The sequence below is a fragment of the Beta vulgaris genome, chromosome 4 (genome assembly GCF_026745355.1).
Source record: "Beta vulgaris subsp. vulgaris cultivar EL10 chromosome 4, EL10.2, whole genome shotgun sequence".
Taxonomy (NCBI): Eukaryota; Viridiplantae; Streptophyta; class Magnoliopsida; order Caryophyllales; family Amaranthaceae; genus Beta; species Beta vulgaris.
Genome location: NC_079205.1, coordinates 40,537,125 through 40,539,085, shown reverse-complemented (window position 1 = coordinate 40,539,085; position 1,961 = coordinate 40,537,125). Strand labels below are relative to the sequence as shown.

The window sequence follows — 1,961 nt, the reverse complement described above, 5'->3', positions numbered from 1 at the left end:
GGATATAAGTGGCTAACACGCACCACCGTACGCCGACGCCGCGTAATTCTCTCCTTCTGCCGCCGCCGCCGCGTGCTCATCTTTTTCCAGTCCAATTCGTACCTTATATCACTCTTCAATCTCACATTTTATTGTTGTTGTTGTTGTTGTTGTTTGTTGTTGTTGTTTAATTTGTTTTTGGTTGTTCAGTTGTTGTTATTGTTGTAATTTCTTGGTAATTGTTGTTGTTTAATTTGTTGTTGGTTGTTTGTTGTTGTTGTTGTTTCGCATTATTTGACTTGTAATTAGTTCATACTATTATACTTGGTAATTAGTAGTAGTAGTTGTTGTTGTTGTTGTTGTTGTTGTTGTTGTTGTGGTTGTTGTTGTTGTGGTTGTTGTTGGTGTTGTTGTTGTTGCTGCTGCTGCTGCTGTTGTTGATGCTGTTGTTGTTGTTGTTGTTGTTGTTTCTTAGTAATTAGTGTTGTTGTTGTTGTAGTAGTAGTAGTAGTTGTTGTTGTTGTTGTTGTTGTTGTTGTAGTTGTTGTTGTAGTAGTAGTTGTTGTTGTTGTTGTTGTAGTTGTTGTTGTAGTAGTAGTTGTTGTTGTTGTAGTAGTTGTAGTAGTAGTAGTAGTAGTAGTAGTAGTAGTAGTAGTAGTAGTAGTAGTAGTAGTAGTAGTAGTAGTAGTTGTTGTTGTTGTTGTTGTTGTTGTTGTTGTTGTTGTTGTTGTTGTTGTTGTTGTTGCTGTTGCTGCTGCTGTTGCTGTTGCTGTTGCTGTTGCTGTTGCTGTTGCTGTTGCTGTTGCTGTTGCTGTTGCTGCTGTTGCCTGTTGCCTGTTGCCTGTTGCCTGTTGCCTGTTGCCTGTTGCCTGTTGCCTGTTGCTGTTGCTGTTGCTGTTGCTGTTGCTGTTGCTGTTGCTGTTGCTGTTGCTGTTGCTGTTGCTGTTGCTGTTGCTGTTGCTGTTGCTGTTGCTGTTGTTGTTGTTGTTGTTGTTGTTGTTGTTGTTGTTGTTGTTGTTGTTGTTGTTTTTTCCCATTATGTGACTTGTAATAAGTTCATACTATTATACTTGGTAATTAGTGTTATATGGAATGTTGTATATGCATCTTTATAATCATTTTTGTACTAATCAATGAATGTTTTTGACATCAAATTCACATCTCTAACTTTTAGTAATAATGGTGATGAACATTGATAAAGAAGTATGTATTGTTGATGGTCAATTTGCATGATATAGACATTATTTTTTACCTACATTTCATGTCAAACTAATTACAGACTAGTTACTATGTCCTCAAATTTTTACTTAACTCAAAAATTGAATGCTCAAATAAGACTTTTGCATGAAATGAGTTGTTTTAATATAGTACTATTCCTCTCCCACAAAACCCTAAGAACCCACCTCGAATCCACCATTCTAAACGCCTCTCTTTCTCTCTCTAGCCTCGCCACACTCTCTCTACCTTCCAATATTCCACTCTTCTCCTCATGCCTTCTTTCTCTACCTCCCCTTCACTCCCTCTAATCTTTAAGTTAGTAAACACTTTCTCTAATATTCACCTCCCCCTTTTCCCCTCAAATCTCTAATTTATTTATTTTTGTTATGCTATTAGGGTCCATAATTGATTTGTACTGAATGATTTAGTTCTCTTTGTTATGGGACTTGATCGCGTTATTGTTGGAAATGGGAGTTTGAACAAAGAGATTGGGTTTTAGCCCACAACTTCCCACTAAATTTAGCAATAATTATATTTGACTAAATGAAATTTAATTTCAACAACTTCTTTTGGTAGAAGAAGAACATTTATAGGAATCCTTTGCTATCAAAAACTTCAAACTTACTTCTAAGCCCTACTTATTTATTTTTATTTTTTTGAATTTTTAGCACTCACCAAACCCTCATTCGTCTTGTGAATGTAAGTGGCCAAACACCACTGTCTCCTTGCTGTCGGAATGTAGGTGAACATTTTGTAATGATGCT

At 36.3% G+C, this 1,961-nt stretch overlaps 1 protein-coding gene across 1 annotated transcript; it reads right to left on the bottom strand.

Moving 5' to 3' along the window:
* Nucleotides 1–284: 284 nt before the first annotated feature.
* On the bottom strand, nt 285–987 carry LOC130591136 (uncharacterized; the record flags this gene model as incomplete). Its single annotated transcript, XM_057394063.1, is given in 3 exon segments — nt 285–419; nt 668–912; nt 915–987. Coding segments are annotated over 3 exon segments (453 nt in total), but the record flags the coding sequence as incomplete, so codon positions are not given.
* Nucleotides 988–1,961: the final 974 nt, after the last annotated feature.